Source organism: Cynocephalus volans, chromosome 15 (genome assembly GCF_027409185.1).
Source record: "Cynocephalus volans isolate mCynVol1 chromosome 15, mCynVol1.pri, whole genome shotgun sequence".
NCBI lineage: Eukaryota > Metazoa > Chordata > Mammalia > Dermoptera > Cynocephalidae > Cynocephalus > Cynocephalus volans.
This window is the reverse complement of record NC_084474.1, coordinates 72,334,348-72,352,384: the sequence shown is the minus strand read 5'-3', so window position 1 is coordinate 72,352,384 and position 18,037 is coordinate 72,334,348. Positions and strand designations below refer to the sequence as shown.

Here is an 18,037-nt window from a genome sequence, read left to right as displayed (position 1 = left end):
TTATTCACATTATGGTTGTCTGGACACAACTATGGTTGGAAGAAGAGGGACAGTACTGCTTTTCTGTTGACCACAAGTGATATCAGTGTTGCTGAATCACTCTCGGACTTCAGAGTTATTGTGGGAAAAAATCATTCCAGCTTCTGAAGGGTAAAACTGGTTTTCTTTGACAGTTTAGTTTAATGGTAAATTTCATCTTTTCTTGTCTCCAAGAGAAACCTTTATTTTAAAAGGTTTAAAGTGGGAAATATTTTATTGATGACGTTGGCCATGGAGCCAGAGGAGGACACACAAGCACACAGCCTTGGGCCTTGGCAGGGCAGGGAGATGGCTGGGATGTAGGACTTGATGTTGGTTTCTTGGCCGTGGGGCCACTTCGTTACTGCAGGGACACTCACCTTGGGAAAGCTAATGACCTCTCTTTTAGAGCCAGATAAATTGAATACTGTGGTGACGGATTTAGCCTTGAAAATGAGCTCCAGCCAGTAGTAAACGTATTGAGAATAAGATAAATGGGCTTACAAAAACAATATAGCGGGCCGAGCCCGTGGCGCACTTGGGAGAGTGCGGCGCTGGGAGAGCAGCGACATTCCCGCCTCGGGTTTGGATCCTATATAGGAATGGCCGGTGCACTCACTGGCTGAGTGCGGGTCACGGAAAAAGACAAAAAAATAAAAAAATAAAAAATAAAATAATAATAATATAGCAATTCTTAATATGTTTACACATTACTGATTACAATTAGCACTGAAATATGAATGAAAATCAATTTATTGTAAAGAAATTTCCATTTTCCTGTTGGCTTATACATTTCAAAGATGATTTATCAGGCAGATGAATTTTCAGGTGGTATTTGTTTCCAACCCTTTAACTTAATTTAAAATGTTTCTTCTTTCCCAAACTTTCCTTCCAAAATTATTTACATTATATTATATTACAGGACTACAGGGATTCACTCATTTCTTCATTTATTCATTCAACACAAATTTAACGGGCACTTAACGTGTCAGACACTGTGCTGTGCCCAGAAAACAGAGGCGAAAAATAGATCATTCTGGTCCTCAGGAAGTTAATGGTCCTTCTGAGACTTCTAGTATGTAAATCAACAATTGGAATAAGACAGGAACAGCATTACTACAGAAGCATGGGCAAGGTGATGAGCCATATCAGATGAAATGATCAACCTCACAAGGAGAGGGTTCAATAAAAGGCAGCCTTTCATTTGATACAGATTCCTTCACAACATTAATAACCATTGCTGAGTAGCTCCAATCAGATGCCAATAAGCCAGTTTGTCTTAAAGCAAGATTTGACCTAGACAACATACCTACCGTATTTTATTTCAATTAGTTTTTCTTGAGAATATGGGTTTATTCATTTAGCCATTCACTCAAAAAAACAATTGTTGCCTACTATTATGTGGCAGGAAGGTAGGGCAATTCCAGCTCCCAATGTGAGTAAAAGAAACAGGAAATAAGGATGGACTTGACGGAAACAAAAGTAACAGTTATGGAGCGAAGTCAATTCCATATCAGCAGCTAAGAGAATATTTAGGAGCCTGGGACTCATCAATTTGAAAAGTAATTTCCCACCTTGGATTAAGAAACGAAATGGTGCAAGCCACTTGCTTTTCAATTAAGGGAAGAATCTCAGTGCTACATTCAAATCAGTAACAGCTCCCTGATGGAAACATCCCAATCAACACAATATTAATGATCTAATTTAGGGCCATACATTTGCACATATAAACACACACACACAGTACATGCATTTTAAAGAGACCCCTGGCCATCTCAAGCACGCTACCCTGAGCACCACCCTGAGAAAGGCTGGTGTTGAAAACAAGACTGGAGGCTAAGAGTTTCAGAGACCCAAGCGTTGTGTGTAGCGGAAGTGGTAGAATGGCACCAGAAGCTGTCACATTGGCATATATTTTAGGAGTGTGGGGAGAAAAATAAATAAGGCTGCTATTGGATTCTTCAGTTAGGGACCAAGAGTTGAGAGGTGCACGGTACTTGTGTAAAAAAAGTTTTTTTTAAAAGAACACCCAAGTGGAGAACAGGAGATATAATTTTTTCTTGACACACCAATGTACAATAAGAACGTATATTTAGCAGCATTCGCCTCTCTGCACCATGAGCAGCTGTTCAGCTCCAGCAAACGCTCCTTCCAGGCAGGTCAGGGGAAGTGTGTGCTGCACAAGTCTCCGGAGTAGCCAATGCAAGCTGGGACCAGCATTCCGGAGCCGGCTCCTCCCAGCCGCGCAGCAGGGCGTCAAAAGCAAGGTCAGAGAATTGCTCCAAGGGAAGACCAACTGGAGAGTCCTGTTTGATTTAGGCAGGAAGAGCAAATCTGCTTTAATTTGGCAGTCACTCTTTGGTTGGGCTCTTAGGAACCCAGTGGAGTTAAAATTCACTCTTCTTACTATACCTTCTTAAAAGCAGGGAGCAGGAAAGAGAATCTCTCAAAATTATTTCTCCCTGCTCTGTGAGTCCATAACTCACTAAGCAAGGTTTTTGGCTGTCAGGCAAAGGTTTTATAGCTGCTGCAGTGAGACTTGTGGGGAGTGGAAAACAGGATGTATCCAGTTCGGGTCAACCATAGCGGACACCTGGTTTAGGAAAGCTAAACTGATGAATCTATGAGATTCATAGTCACCTTCCTGACAGGAGCCTTGGGGGTACAAGTGGCAGTGAGGTCAGCCAGGATGGACAAAGGTCCTGAGTAAATGCAATATGTACTCATACATGATCCAGTCAAGGATAGGTGGTTTTTGGTTCCCTAGTTTATTCATTCATTTATTCATTGACTTACTCAGTATAGTATACTGGTGCTACTCAAAAAGTGTGGTCCTCCACTGTCAGCTTCATTGTCACTTAAATACCTGTCAGAAATACACATTCTTGGGGCCACCCCACCTCTACTGTGGTAGGCAGTCTCTAAGACTAGGCATTCTGACGGATGTCACTTCTGAGATGAGGTTACAAAAAGACATGACTACGGACTTGGCTGCACTCTCTCCCTGGCTATGAGGGAAGCCAGCTGCTACCTTATGAACAGCTTTTCTAGGGAGGCCCGCGTGGCAAGAAGCCGATGTCTCCAGCTAACAGCCCGCAAGTATCTGAGGTCCACCAACAGCCGTGTGGGTAAGAATGGAGTTGGTTCCTCCTCAGTCAAGCCTTAAGTTGACTGTAGCCCCTGACATCTAAATTGGAGTCTTGTGACAGGCTCTGAGCCATAGAACCTAGCAGCAAAGTGGTGCCCAGATTCCTAACCTACAGAAACTGTGAGACAATAAATGTTTGTTCTTTTCAGGCCTCTCATTTTGTGCTAATTTGTTATACACCAATAGATAATGAATGCAACTATTAAATCAGAAACTCTGCAAGTGGGGCCCTGAAGGCCACATTTTAACATGTTCTCCAGATGATTCTCACATACTGTATCAGAGAAGCACTGCTGTGACTAGCAAGGGCTTTGGCGCCAGATTGCCTGGGTTCAAATCCTATCTCAACTAGTTTCCAACTATAAGAGCTTATGTGGGTTACTTGCCTCTCTGGGCCCTAATTTCTCCTGTAAAATGTCACTATAAGTAGTATATACCTTCTAGATTGTAAAGAGAATTAATTAGTTTAATATATTTAGAGCACTTAGCCTGGCAACAGAGAGCACTATAAATTAAGTGATGATTCACTCATTGAACAAACATTTACAAGGCACCAACTAAGGGTAGGCATTGTGCTAGATGCTGGAGTTACACAGATGTATAAGGCATAGTCTGCTTCTCCTGGCACTATTGTCCTATTGGGAAGATGGACATGTAAAGAATAAACACAATAATGGGTTAAGGACACTTGGATTGACTTCTGCACAGTGCAGTGCAGCCCAGAAAGTGTCAATTCTATTCTGGATGAAGGCATTAAGAAAAGGCTTAGTAAATGGGGTAGTTGGAGGGTTGAAAAAGAATAGAAGATATGTGTTTGATTCCCCCCAACACCTCACCCAATTTTTTCTGTCTCTATAACTTTCTATTCATATGAACAACAGACAAACCTGTTGTCACAAGCAGCCTCTTTAGACAGGAGCTGCTTGAACGCAGGGCCTGGGTGTCCTATTCACAAGGCTCTAGCCACCTGGTTCTGTTTTCTGCTGCTAGATCAGGCAGCTTAGCATGGCTGGCCTTAGGGTGTTGGCATGTGCTCTTTCTCTCTGAAAGCTTCTTCCCCCCATTCCTTGCAAGATAGGCTTCTTCTTACCTTTCCGGTCTCTGCTTAAATGCCTCCTCAAGGAAGCCTTCCTTATCGCTTTGTTTAAATAGCACCTCCTTTTCAGAAGCATTTTTCATTTCCTGAGCAGCACTAGCATTTAGCACTCACTTAACCTGTTTATTTGCCTGTCCACTGTCCTTTCTTTGAGTAGACTTCACAGTCTGTAAGGTTTAACACTCTGTTTTGCTCACCACAAGGTACACTGTGGAACATAGTAGGCACTCCATACATTTTTGTTATTGAATGGATAAATGGATGAATGGATGTGTCCTTTCATAGTCACTGCAACACTTCAGCATGATTTGTTGAAATCTCTGTCTTAATCATGAAGGACATTAATTCAAATTCTGGAAGACATAACTGCTGAAGAAACAGAATGTGAAACCAAGTCACTTTAAGGGGCTGCAAGATAATTGGGAAAGGATGGGAGAGAGAGACGCTGTTATATTTAACATTTACTAAGTAGCTCCTGCTAGGTTCTAGGCACTATGGCAAGTGTTCTGTATGTATCATCTCATATACATCTAAAGCAGTCATCTTTCTTTTGGGGGGCGGATATGTGGGGAAACTGAAGGAAGCTTACAGCCCCTTAAGTAACTTGCCTAAAGTCCCAACATGTACAGTGTAAAGCCACAATAAAACTCAGGCAGTGAGACTCTAAAGCTTTTGTGTTTAACCACTCTGCGAGTATACTTCAAAAAGTTTGTAAAAAAATAAATTTAAAAGATATTATGAATCTTTCCTTGAACTTTTTAAAAATTTTATTTTATTTTATCAATATACAATGTGATCGATTTTTGTGTCCCTTTATTGAATCCTCCCTCCCCCCTCTCTCTCCCCCTCCCTCTCCCCCTCTCTCTCCCCCTCCCTCTCCCCCTCCCTCCCCCTCCCTCCCCCTCCCTCTCCCCCTCCCTCCCCCTCCCTCTCCCCCTCCCTCTCCCCCTCCCTCCCATCAACCTCATATCTGTTCGCTTGTGTATCAGCTTCATTTCCTTGAACTTTTAAAGGTACCCTCATACTCTTCTGCCTCCAGTGGATGCAGCTCATTCAGTAAATATTCTGCATGAATAGAAATGTACACAGGTGCACAACTATATGACACTATAATACCAGATCAGACAGGGAAATACCAGAAAGGTTTCTCAAGGTTGCAGCCAGGAGATGATATCCATGAACATGGGAATTGGGTGGTGGCCAAGTAGTAGCTTATTTGTGTTGTCCCTACCCCCACCCAGGGATCCCTTGTTGTTTAGAAGAAAGGTAGTCAGTAGTGCAGGAGAGTGTCCCATCATTTCCAAATGATGAGTGTGTTCTCAAAACAGGTGTTGTAGTCTCTTCCTAACCCTCCAAAGGATTAGCATTCTTCTTGTCAAGGCAGCATGTAATTTACAGCAATTGACAGTTCCTGTTGCAAGGAATTCTAAGATCAGACAGGCCGGGGGCAGCCAGGGGGGTGGCTGGTGACAGGTCACATCAGAACTTAGATGGAGAAGTTGTTGGGTGGTGGGCATAGAGGGGGTCAAGAAGTGAAGAAGAGGGGAAGCTTTACAAAGCAGTGAGGCCTGTCTGCACTGTGCCTGGAGCAGGCTTTGATTGAGGGTTCCCATTACCAACAAGTCTCCACAGGTTGAAAAGAACAAGAAAGGAACTGGGCTTATCCAGTCTTAAACAGGACTAAAGTCTGCATTTTTCCCGTGTCATGAGGAATTATTGGGCCAGCAGCTAGGGTAGGCTGTGTATGGCAGGCTAAAATCCTCAGTGGGAGAAAACATTAGGGAAACCATGAATTATGCTTCTATCGGCAATTCTCAATGCTTACTAAAGCCACAATGAATATTTTCAGTGTGCTTGGTGAGATTTAAATATTCAGATTTTCAGAGACAAGGCCTATGCTGAAATTTACATATAAATATATCAAAATGTATTTAAATATTAGTGTTCTTCATATATTTTTCTTATAGTGCTTGAGCTGCCTGCACTTCTACCATGTGATCAGTCTCTGGGATATTAAGAATAAAGTGTCTGAAGAGACAGAAGTTGAGATAGAATATCTGGGAAGTTGATATACTGGGATGGACCTAAAGTTATGCAGAGTTTATAATTTGAGGAGTGGTTCTGATGGTTAGTTTTCAGAATAACGGTTTACCTGGGCCAGAGGGGAGTCCCCAGGCAAGCAGACTTTTGTAGATATATGTGTGCATTTTTACCTACTCAGGCTATGGGCATTGTGAGAATGACCTAAAAAATTGCTCTTAAAGACCTCAAGAACCCAGGATTCAGAGAAATAGAAGAAATTCAATCAAAGGAACAACCTTGGAGCATCCAGAGATCATTTGGATAACTACTTCTGTGGTCCATCTTATCAGTGTGCTGGTAACAAGTTACCCCATATACGATACACGGATCACCAACTGGAAATGAGTTAGACAATCATGATATGCACTTAGCTCACTGAAGTAGGACTGGACATGATTTACCCTCTCTAGAGTGAGTTGGCAGGTACCTTAATACCTGTCAGGGTCTCGTGGTTATCATTTTGAGTAACAATAATTATTGTACCATAGTAGCAAAGAAGTTCCAGATGATAAAAAATGTTCAGTTGACACAATGTAAGACAAACGTGATACTACTGGGTATCAGACGTTTGAAAAGAAGGGAAAAGAATGTCAAGGCAGTGTTGACAGGCTATTACATAATAAAAAGTGTTAAAAGCTAATGGAGAAAATGGACTTGAATTGTGGGTGACTTCCTGATTTCATCGTCTTTGATAGTTGACATTTCCATTCCTCATTCTCTCTCAATTACTCCATCTATAAATGAATCTACAAAAGTTAATAGTGACACAACAAATGTAGCCTTTCCTCCTCTTGTAAATTACATCACAGAGTTAGTTTCATTGTGATTTTTTTCCCCCTGTGTCTGTTTCTCCTTGTAGGATGTGAGTCCCTAGTACATAGGGGCAGTGTGGCATATACATTCTTAAAGAAATCAGTCTTTGGAGAAAACAGAAGCTACCACAAGCAAGCAGGGTAGAGCGTCTGTATCTTCCACCAGGGGTCAGTATAACTTTTATGAGACTCAGAATGGCATCCAGACTTAGAGAAGGGCAACTTCTTTGTCACCATTTGTTCCTCAGAAAACATTCACCAACAAGAGGCTGTTCTATCACTGGAAAGAGCAGCCAGCTCCAAGTTGTTAAACACACACATGAAAGGCACAGCTAAATATGACTTAGACTAGCATGTGAATATATCAAGCACTAGAGTTAACACCACTGAGAGAATTCTCAGCTTAAGTTTTCAGTTTGACAAATACTAAGGCAAGCTATCTTGCCTAGTCAGCAATCACTGGCTAATAGTCCAATGACTAGTGCTTATTGGCTTGACTCTGATTGTCATAGTTTTTGTATCTTGAAAATAGTATTTGAAGTTTCTCTTCTCTTCCTGGCTTGCTATGCAGGCTTACAATGGTCCTTATTGTAAGGAATAAAGACATTCAAAAATACGTACTAGATATGTCAATAACTCCCTGCCCTACCAACAAGTAGAGTGAGGTGTTAAAAATGGAAATTATATCATATTGCTCCTCTGCTTAAAACCCGCCAAGGCCTTCCCACCCCTAAAATAAAATCCTAACACTTCTCCTGGCCTGCAGTGTCAGGGCATCCTAATGTTCCTGCAGCTTCTCTGATCTCATCTCTTGCCCCTTGTTCCTGCATTCACCATACTCCAGTCACAGTAGCCTTTCTGCTGACGCTCTAACTCAGTGCTTCTCAAAATGTGCAGCACAAGTCTTGCCTGGGAAGTTGTTAGAAATGCACATTCTAGGGTCACACTCCACATTTACTGAACCAGAAACTCTGAGGGTGCGACCTAGCAATCTTATTTTTAACCAGCCTATCAAATTGTTCTGATACGTACTAAAGTTTGAAAACAACTGGTGTAATTCTTCAAACTCATTTCTGCCTCAGGACCTTTGCACTGGCCCAACCCCTGGCTGGGTACACTCTTCCCAAGACTCTTTCCTCATTGGATACATGTCAGCTGAAATGTTAGTTCACCACCTTCATTGACCATCCTGTTTAAAGTGAGCCTCCCTACTTTTCCTCATCCCAACTATTGCCATTATCCTTTTAATTTCTCCATAGAACTATCTGAAATTATTTTGCCTATTTATTTACTTGCTATTTCATCACCTAACTCCGTCATTTGAATGACAGCAGGTATCATATCTGTCTTTTATACTATGGGCCCTGAGTACCTAAAATAGTGTCTTGCACATAGCAGGTTCTTAACAAAAGTTTCTTAAATTAATGTCTATGAGATCTGATCAGCTTGTCTTGAAGAAGGAAGATAAATTATCTTCTCTAAAGGAAGCTTCAGTGTTGCAGCAAAGCCCTGGAATGGAGCCAGAAGATGAGAGTCAAAGCTAAATTCTCTAGTTGATAATCAGCTGACTTTGGGCAAGTTATTTAATTAGTTTAATGGGTCTCAACCAGCGATGATTTTGCCTCCTAGGAGCATTTGACAACATCTGGAGACATTTCTGACATCACAACTGGCAGTGCAGGTGGGAGTAGAGTGTGCTCTTGGCACCTAGTGGGTGGCAGCCAGCAATGTGGCTTATCATCCCACAATATGCAGGATGGCCTGTTGCAATGAAAAACAGAGCAAAATGTCAATAATGCTCAGACTAAGAAACTCTAAACTAGAGTCTTACTCTCATTTTGTAAAACAGGGATAATATTCTCTTCTTATTTTGCAGGGCTCTGGTGACACTTAAGTAAAATTCCTTTCATAAAGTGTTTCATAAATGACAACTCCGTACAGATACTCCCAGTGTCTGACACATGCCTGGTACAGAGTAGCTGCTCAATGAATATTTGTTTAAGGACTATGTGAATGAATTGCCAGGGCCCTCTCCCAAGTTTCAGTTTTCACATTTGTAACAGCAGATAAAGATAACACCTGTGTCCTAGGAACCTTGTGAAGATCAAAGAGATAAAGTTTATAAAGCACCTGGCTCAGGATCTGACACATACGTGCTAAATTTCCCTAGTTTTGCTCTTGGTTAGCCTTCCTGTTTGGCTGTCCTGGGGAATACTGATTTTCCTTCCCTTCTCAGTGGAGTTCCTGCTTCCTCTCTCCTGAGCTCCTCCCCTCCTCTACCCACTTGGTCTACACAGGGCATCCTTGACTGTTTCAGTTGGAAAGATATCAAGTCACGTCCTGCATGTTTTGGATGAAGCCCTCAGGGCCCAGCATTCAGAAACAACCTGCTCCAGGTTTCTCAAGTTCCTGGACACTGGGCTTCTCTTTTCTGGCTGGAAATCTCCCTACTTCTTCTTGATGCCCCAACTTTCCTTGACTTGCTTGTCTTTTCCCACCTTTTATAACCAACCAGTATATATCCAGCAGTTTCTTGGCCATTCTAGGAGCTGGGAATGCTTACTGGTATAGACTCCATCACACATCCCCCAAATATTGAAATGTGCCCATGTCAAATAAAAATTCTGCATAACTTTATGAAAATTGGGTTGCTTTACCAGGCAACCTTAGGTTGCATTTTAGAGGATTTAAACATTTAATAATTTCAATATTTTGGTTTGTTTCATATTTTGGAGACAATTATTTTTTTCCTATAACAAATATAATTATAGACCCTTGAAAAGCATTTGTGCCTATGGTGCCTTATACAGAAAAAAAGTCTCCTTTGCTTTTCTACCATTGGTGAGTTTTCTTTCTTCCCTTTTCCTCTTTGTTTATAATAGTCAATGACCATTCTAAAATCCATAAAGCATCTGGAAACTGTTGTGTATTTGGTAGGTAATACTCTAATGTTGTCAACTTGCAAACATGATCTCATGTACTTGTGTCCATGTTAGTTCAAGAGTGTGATGATCAAATCTTACATTTGCCATATGCTTTGGGGACTGCAAAGGGCTTTTTCCTATATTATCCATTCATTCTCACTTGATTCACACAGTAACCCAGTGCACTAAGCATGATATATGTTATAGTTACTCCCGATTTTACCAATTAGAAATGGAAGCTTAGGGAGGTGAAGTGACTTGCTCAAGGTTACAAAGTGAAAGAGGCAAGACAAGAATCTATGTCTTCTGGGTACTTGTTGTCATGCTGTTTCCAGGTCTTTAGTCAGCCCTGGGGGAAGAATTACTCCTGGAAAAGGAAATTAAGAAAGGTTTGAATGATTGGGATGTGTGTGTGTGTGTGTGTGTGTGTGTGTGTGTGTGTGTGTGTGTGTGTGTGTTATAACAGAACTCCAGCCTTGAATATTCTCTTACCTGCCCTACAGACAATTGGATCAAATTAATTAGTTTAACAAATATTTATTTAGTCACAGGTACTGTTGTAGGTGCTGCCAATGGTGTACAAGGGTTTCCTTTTCATCACACCCTTGCCAACACTTCTTATCTCTTGTTTTTTGATAATAGCTGTTCTAACAGGTATAAGGTGATGTCTCATTATGGTTTTAATTTTCATTTCCCTGATGACTAGTGATGTGAATCACCTTTTCCAATACCTGCTAGCCACTTGTATGCCTTCTTTGAAAAATATCTATTTAGGTCCTTTGCCCATTTTTTATCGGATTATTTTGTGGGTTTTTTTTTTTTTTTTTTTTGGTTGTTATTGAGTTGTAGGAGTTCTTTATGTATTTTGGATATTAACCCTTATCAGATATATGGTTTGCAAATATTTTCTTCCATTCAATAGGTTGCCTTTTCATTTTGTTGATTGTTTCCTTTGCTATGCAGAAGGTTTTTAGTTTGACATAGTCCCACTCATTTATTTTTGCTTTTGTTGCCTGTGCTTATGGCATCTTTCTTCTCAAGCTTGTTCAACTGCTGTGGTGAAGTTGAATTTTAGTAATTCATTCATTCATTTGAATCAGTGATAGAGCTTCACCTACATGCCAGGAACTGCTGCAGGCATAGGGGATTCAGGAGAAGAAGGACAGACATGGCTCCTGCTCTCAGGGAGCTCTCCCTACAGTGAAGAAACACAGTAAATGAGGGAACGAATAAAAGCATCTTCAGCTAATGAGAAGAGCTAGAGAAAAATGAAACAGAAGGTTATACAATAATGATGCTATTGTACGGGATACTTTAGATTCCAGTTAGATTTTGAAATGTGGAACTTAAGCTAATGATATGACACATGTAGATCAATTAATTTACAATTTATAAATTGAAAGAGGCTGGCAAAAAAAAAGATATTATTATTATTATTCTGCCTTTTTAAACAAGAAACCGAGGTTCGGTGAGATTAAGCCACATGCCCAAGGCAGTAGTAAATATCAGATCTGAAGTCTGAATCCAAGTTTTCTCGAATTTTCAGTATCAAAGTTTTTTCTCACAATAGACAACACTATGGAATGTGAGGGTAGAAGAGGATAACACTGGGGAGTGGGATGAGAGACTCAGCCATAGGTAGGCAAGAAAGGCAAGAAACTCGTGCCAAAGCAGGAAGAGAACACAACACAGCAAGGGCAGTAGCTGTCTCCCCCTAAGGTCATGCAGGATAACTGGTAGGATATAGAGGGGCTGAAGTCTCCACAGCTCCAACTTCTACAGGGCTGAGATCACCGGCACCCTGATTAAGGAGAAGGACCCCTGCCTTGATGGACTGTTCCTAGCAACCCAGCTGGGAGGAGCCGTGGGTCACATATGGTTCCAATCACTGCATTTATCTGCATCGTTGTCCTCGTATTTGGAAGATGACTGAATCCTCATTCCTGTCCCAGGCCTCTCAAAGTTGTGAAGGAGGTACAAGTCAAATCTGGAAAAGCTACCTCATCTTTGGTGGGTCAGAAATAGGGAGAGGCTTTAGGAATGTATAGTAACATCCCACCCACACCTCTTCCCCCCTTTATTAAAACAAATCTGAAACAACAAATGTCTACAACTTTCCACTCAGTCATTTCACCCTGCCTTGTTACAACCATGCCCTTCACCCCGCTGGGGTTTTCTGCAGCCTGAGGGAAGGTGGGAAGTGTCTGCTAGCTCAGTCACTCCCATAATAAACAATCACTAAACTTGCTGCCCTGGGCAACTGTTTATCCAGCTTAGCCAGGCCCAAAACTTCAGCAGAGAAGAAAGTGGGAGATGTTCTCTGTACATCAGAGCTCAGCCTATGATGCCAGGGAGCTTGACTTTGACCAGAGGTACTGTTTGGGAACCCAGCACATCTTTGTGGTCCTGGAGAATCATTAGAGGTCTGCAGGTCATTCACCTGAGTTATCCAATGAAGTTCACTGGAGGTTGCAGAAACTTGGGGCTGCGGAGTGGGAGGTCAGTTGAAGGAATGACTGACCACCTCTCAGTCGTAAATAAAACCATTTTCCGCTTCAAGTTTCCCTTCTACAACTGGGTCAAGTGGCAGTTCTCCCAGTCACCCAGCCCTAAGAGACATCTTAAAAACCACCACCACCAAAGGCGAATAACATCACTTGGAGGACTCAGGGCAAGCTTAAGTTAATGGCTTTCTCCTCAGCCATTAGAAAATTTCTTTTTTCGCTGTGATTGGGTCTTTTGGAAGCTTCTTAAAGAATCGACGGAGGGGGCTCAGGAACAGAGGGAAGGCTGAGGGCGTAGATAATGAGGACTTAAGGTGGGTGTCTCCTACTCTGGGCACACAGAGGCAGACATGAGGAATTGTCATAATTCCTCTTTATCCTCGGGGATTGGGCTGTCTCCTCGGGGAAGAAAAATGAGGATGGGATATAGAGGAATAAGCGACACTGTCTAGATGCTTAGTAGGGAATAAAACTATGGGGCCTCGGAGGGTGGAAGGTGGGTTTGGAGAGGCCGCCTTAGATCGGCGGTCGCTTTCCCTTAAATCTGTCTTTCCTCGTCCCTCCCTCGGGCGCTCTCCACGTCTCCATTTCCAAGCACCCTTCCCCAGGAACCCGCACACTCTGTCCCCTGCACAGGGAGGCGTTCCCGGCAGGCAGGCAGCGGGGGAGACCGGACTCTCGCGGGCGCCCGGGGCAGCCGGAGCCGCACGGCGCGGGGCCCCGCCGGTCCCTCCTTCCCCGGCCGCCGCGTCCCCGGGGCGCCTCTGGGCGGCGCTGCTTCCCGGCACGGCCCAGGCATTGATTCCGGGCCTGCGCGCGCCGCGGGGCAGCGGACTCGCACCGGGCCGCCCCGCGCTCCAACAGCCCGCCCGCCCGCCGGCCGCGGCCGAGGGGACCCGGGGCTCCCCGGGTCCCCGCGTCCCGCGCCCCTCGCGCCGCGCCGGCGCCCCAGCCGGCGGCCGGGGGGTTATGAATGGGCGCAGCGGAAGCACCGCCCCCCCCGGACGTGACGCCCGGCCAATGGCAGCGCGGGCTGCGTGGATGGATGAGGTCAGCGCTGTCGTGTCGGGAATGGAATGTGTAAGTGTAACATTCAGAACCGGGTAACATTCGGCGACCGAACGCGGCGGGCGGCAGCGATCGCGCGGGGGCCTGCGAAGCGCCGCTCGGGGCCGGCACTGCCCGCGGGGAGGACGCGCCGCCGCCGCCGCTGCCGCCGCCGCCCAGCGCCGCCGCCGCGCGTCCCGGGGGCCGGCCCCGCGAGCGCAGGAGTAAACACCGCCGGAGCCTTGGAGCCGCTGCAGAAGGGAATAAAGAGACATGCAGGGATTTGTGAGGTTACGGCGCCCCAGCTGCAAGATGCACTAGCCGGCTGAAGCCGGGATCGGCTGACTTGTTGGAACCGGCGTGCTCTGCACGAGAGTGTGCAGGAGTTGAAGTTGCTTTCCCGGGGCTCGTTTTCCACGCTGCCGAGAGGGATCCGAAAGGCAAGGCAATCACTTCGTCTTGCCATTGATTGGGTATCGGGAGCTTTTCTTCCCCCCTCTCTCTGTCTTTTCCTCCGTCTTGTTGCATGCGAGAAGATTACAGTCCGCTGCTCGCCCGCCGGGGTGCGAAATATTCAGCCCCGCTCTCTCCCCGTGCATCGTGCAACCCAAAGATGAAAGACCGAAGGGGAGAAAGTTAAAGAAATCGCCCACATGCGCTGGATCAGTCCACGGCTTGGGGAAAGGCGTCCAGAGAAGGTGGGAGCGGAGAGTTTGAAGTCTTTACAGGCGGGAAGATGGCGGACTGGAGCTGAAAGTGTTGATTGGGAAACTTGGGTGGTTCTTGTGTTTATTTACAATCCTCTTGACCCAGGCAGGACACATGCAGGCCAAAAAACGCTACTTCATCCTGCTCTCAGCTGGCTCTTGTCTCGCCCTTTTGTTTTATTTCGGAGGCTTGCAGTTTAGGGCATCAAGGAGCCACAGCCGGAGAGAAGAGCACAGCGGTCGGAATGGCTTGCACCACCCCAGTCCGGATCATTTCTGGCCCCGCTTCCCGGACGCTCTGCGCCCCTTCGTTCCTTGGGATCAATTGGAAAACGAGGATTCCAGCGTGCACGTTTCCCCCCGGCAGAAGCGAGACGCCAACTCGAGCATCTACAAAGGCAAGAAGTGCCGCATGGAGTCCTGCTTCGATTTCACCCTTTGCAAGAAAAACGGCTTCAAAGTCTACGTATACCCGCAACAAAAAGGGGAGAAAATCGCCGAAAGTTACCAAAACATTCTAGCGGCAATCGAGGGCTCCAGGTTCTACACCTCGGACCCCAGCCAGGCGTGCCTCTTTGTCCTGAGTCTGGATACTTTAGACAGAGACCAGTTGTCACCTCAGTATGTGCACAATTTGAGATCCAAAGTGCAGAGTCTCCACTTGTGGAACAATGGTAGGAATCATTTAATTTTTAATTTATATTCCGGCACTTGGCCTGACTACACCGAGGACGTGGGGTTTGACATCGGCCAGGCGATGCTGGCCAAAGCCAGCATTAGTACTGAAAACTTCCGACCCAACTTTGATGTTTCTATTCCCCTCTTTTCTAAGGATCATCCCAGGACAGGAGGGGAGAGGGGGTTTTTGAAGTTTAACACCATCCCTCCTCTCAGGAAGTACATGCTGGTATTCAAGGGGAAACGGTACCTGACAGGGATAGGGTCAGACACCAGGAATGCCTTATATCACGTCCATAACGGGGAGGACGTTGTGCTCCTCACCACCTGCAAGCATGGCAAAGACTGGCAAAAGCACAAGGATTCTCGCTGTGACCGAGACAACACCGAGTATGAGAAGTAAGTAGCTCAGCTGGCTGCCTTTGCGAGTCAGCCCTGGGCCGTGCCTGCCTCGGTCCAGGTGCAGGGTTGGGGGCTGGGGTGACGGAGAAGTGCCCTCTTGTCCTCTACCTTTTCTGAATCTAGGACTGAACAGCCTGGTTCAGGTGTGTGGCTAGAAGCTGAGGACCAAGAGTTGAGTTCCTTTTCAGCAAACTGAAAAGCCTGGAGCACTCTCCTGAGCCAAGCAGGCAACAGTGTCTCGCTCTTGCTTAGAAAATCTTCAAGGTGATGTGTCTTCTGTAAAGGGTGGAGATTTGAATCAAGTTTGGAAACTGCGCTTCACTCATGGGTATAGGAGGATGTCTAGAGGCCGGGAGAGGCTCTGATCTACCCGCAGTCCGGAGACCTTCCTCCAAGATTGAGGCTTTGTTTGCTTTTCTCATGAGCGAGGAGTATCTGCTTTCCCTGGAGTTTTCCTAATCTCAAATTTTCATTTTCCTGTAAGCCTTAAATTCCTGTTAGCTGGGGAATGGTTTTAATTTAGCTACTAAACTTTGTGTGCCTGTCTTCTGCCTCCCCCATGGCATTGATTTTTATGAAGGGAGACCATAAGCTTGTTGGGGCTTGTGGCCTTGCATGCATGCATTCATTCACTCATTCATTCATTCATTTACTCATTTATATGTATATATCCTGTCTCTTTCATAGGAGAAACTGTTTTTTTAATCTGGGCCTCAGTCCCAATGCCCCACTGCTGTAAGGTCCGGTTGCTAATTTAGATTTCCCTTTTCCTTTTGTCTTTTTCTATTTGCATGTAAATCGTAGACTGTTACTCTTTGAATGGGTTTGAGATGCCTCTTTTCCTTCCCTAGTGAGGCGAGTTTTGTCTAGTTGCTAAGTAACTGAGTTGGTTACTTTTTAGCCCTTTTCACTCTTCCTTTTCCTTCTCAGTGAGGGTAACTGACAAACTGGATTTGGAGTCAAAGTTAGACCCCACAAATCTGCTTTAACCTGAGCTTGGCAGGGCACTTTCCAGTAGATGGGGTCAGTGTCCCAGACTCTCACATATCTGGCTATGAAAGAGTTAGTGAGTTCTTATAGTGCATTTCCACGTTATGCCAGTTAAAAACCAGAGCAGCCTTGTGCTACCCAGGGAAGGAAGGGGAACCTCTCAGCTGAGTACGAGAGGAACTGGCAGAGGTTGGCAGATTTTGCAGTTGATTCATGAAATGCAGAATAAGGGAAATGCTTTGCAAACCTGATTGAAACAGGAAGGGGTATGGTGGGAAAGCGGCGCTGAAGTGAAAGTTTTGATTGTTGTCTGTGGATTTCCTCAGACATTCAGGCCTCTCTAGGAGTGATTGGAAGGGAAATTTAAGTCCTTCTTTACTAGATCACAGAGAGTGAAGGAGAAAGTATCAAGCATTCAGATTCTTTTCCCCAAACCCCAACACCTTTTGCTTTTCAAGCATAAGCAAAGCCTGAGACTAGGATCAATTATGAATCCATATTTTACTCTAATTCAGGGGCAATTAAATATTGGATGCAGTCCCAATGGATTAAAATTTTCTCACAAAAGAAACAAACTATGATTAGTAATGAACTGCTTTGTTTATACGACATTTACATTGGCCTATTCCTGTGGGTGCTTGTAAGAAAAAAAAAGCTTATAGCCTTTCAGGAATTTCTTTGTCTGGTTTGTGGTGGAGTAACTCAAGATGAAGTCTAACCTTTCAGTGTCTTTCTAAAGCATTCTCACCAAATTTTGTAGAAGGATGGTGGTGTTCTTCGTTCTTCTAAAGGGATTAGAGCTGAAATTTCACCTTAGGAATCTGAATTATACATTAATTTGGACAACACCTTCAATTCCCAAGTCTCTACATTTTCTGCTGAATGGGAGCGTTTCCTAGAGATTGGCAGTGAAAGGAGGAGGGGTTGGTTTCCCTGAAACTTTAAGTTTTGCTACTTAAATTTAACTAATTTTTGACCTCTTTGTGATGGGGCCAAGAAATCTGACACCCACACCTTTGTTTGATTTATGTTTAAAGACCACAAGGGGTCAGGACTTCAGGATTGCGTCTCTAGGAAAGCAAGTTTGCTCTTTTTCCCAAGCAGGGATCTCTTTAGCGGGTCACTTCTGGATTTCCTTTATGTTGCCCTTTTGCATACCTGACAGCCCTAACCTTGCTTAGTATTGACAGTATGGCGCTGCAGAATGTTTACATTCAGGAGCCTGGTATACCTGGAGTTTTAACCCATTACTCTCATTGGGTTATCAGAATTCTTTATCTTTGAGAAATGGTGCTTGCAAATATTATTGCCTTTTATTATTGACTTTGGAACACATGAAGATGAAGCCAAGAACTCTGAACTGTGGAGACATTGCGCTAGCAGAGCAATCAAGGCGTGTTGTGCTCTGGAGTAAGAGCAACTACTATGCTACTTGCACTGATGTTTTCTAGAAGTTTGTCTTGCATATATGAGATGCAGAGCTCCTCAAATCAAGATATGCTCACCTCTCCAGGACTTTAGGAGGAGGTGATACTGAAGTTACGTCTATTGAAGTGGTCTGTGTAAGTTTGGTTTCTCATACTGACTCATCCTGTGACTTTGATTCTTCACCGAGCATTAGTTTATTCT

General features: G+C 44.4%; 1 protein-coding gene across 1 annotated transcript in view; it reads left to right on the top strand.

Annotated features, from left to right (window-relative positions):
• The first annotated feature begins 13,815 nt into the window (after positions 1 to 13,815).
• Positions 13,816 to 18,037, top strand: part of EXT1 (exostosin glycosyltransferase 1) — a 272,068-nt gene continuing 267,846 nt past the window's right edge. Inside the window, exon 1 of the mRNA XM_063079733.1 lies at positions 13,816 to 15,415. Within this exon, the coding sequence (XP_062935803.1) occupies positions 14,454 to 15,415 (962 nt within the window). The 5' untranslated portion in view covers positions 13,816 to 14,453. The remainder of the gene's footprint in view (positions 15,416 to 18,037) is intronic.